Source organism: Pteropus alecto, unplaced genomic scaffold (genome assembly GCF_000325575.1).
Source record: "Pteropus alecto unplaced genomic scaffold, ASM32557v1 scaffold13, whole genome shotgun sequence".
NCBI lineage: Eukaryota > Metazoa > Chordata > Mammalia > Chiroptera > Pteropodidae > Pteropus > Pteropus alecto.
Window position 1 is genome coordinate 2,605,840 of NW_006434373.1, and position 871 is coordinate 2,606,710.

Consider the following 871-nt stretch of genomic DNA (forward strand, 5'->3'; position numbering starts at 1 on the left):
CTGACCCCTTTCAGAGGGTGGATGGGTGAAATGACAGACATGACTTTGTATCTCTCACACTCACTCCGGCTACCCAACAACATATTGGGTTCTGGTTATGCAGACGGTGGTATCGGAAGTGTCCGGCCTCACCTGGAGCTCCTCGCTCGCCTTTTTGTCCTGGGGCTCCAGTAGGGCCTGGAAGGGTGTTGGCTTCTCCTGGGTCACCCCTCTCTCCAGCAGGACCTGGGAAACCTGGGTCTCCATGGATGTCTGTACCTGTGGCAGGGTTAACACAGTGGTGATGTCAGCGTCTTCAACCATGCAGTTAATTTTCACAAGTGAAAGAATAGCAATACTTTTTGATGAGACTCAAAACTAGAAAACCAGGAGGAAGCCGTGGCAATTCAGCTTGCTATGTCCCTCAGTGTCCCACAGTCAGACTGGTATACCATGGCTATGAACTGAATTGTGTCTTCCCTAAAATTCATATGTTGAAGGCCTAATTTCCAATGTTATGGTTTTTGAAGTTGGGGCCTTTAGGAGGTAATGAGGTTTTGATAAAGTCATTGGGGGTGGGCATGATGAGGTTAGTGTCCTTATAAGAGACCCTAGAGAGCTTGTTTTCTCTCTCCACTGTGTGAGGACACAGGAAGAAGGTGGCAATCGGCAAGTCAGGAAGAGGACCTTCACCAGAACCAGACCATGCCAACGCCTAGACCTCAGACTTCCAGTCTCCAGAATTGTGAAGAATGACTGTCTTTTGTTTAAGCCCCACAGTCTGTGGCATTTCATCATTCATTCATTCATTCATTCACTCATTCATTTATTTATTTTTACAGCAACCTGAGATGACTGACTAAGAAAGCATTATCTATTTCCAAGCACAAGG

The 871-nt window shown here is 46.7% G+C and overlaps 1 protein-coding gene across 1 annotated transcript in view; it reads right to left on the reverse strand.

Annotated features, from left to right (window-relative positions):
• The window catches only part of COL4A2 (collagen type IV alpha 2 chain), a 178,889-nt gene that overhangs the window by 11,107 nt on the left and 166,911 nt on the right, over positions 1-871 (reverse strand). The window contains exon 38 of the mRNA XM_025044980.1: positions 133-258. Within this exon, the coding sequence (XP_024900748.1) occupies positions 133-258 (126 nt within the window). The remainder of the gene's footprint in view (positions 1-132; positions 259-871) is intronic.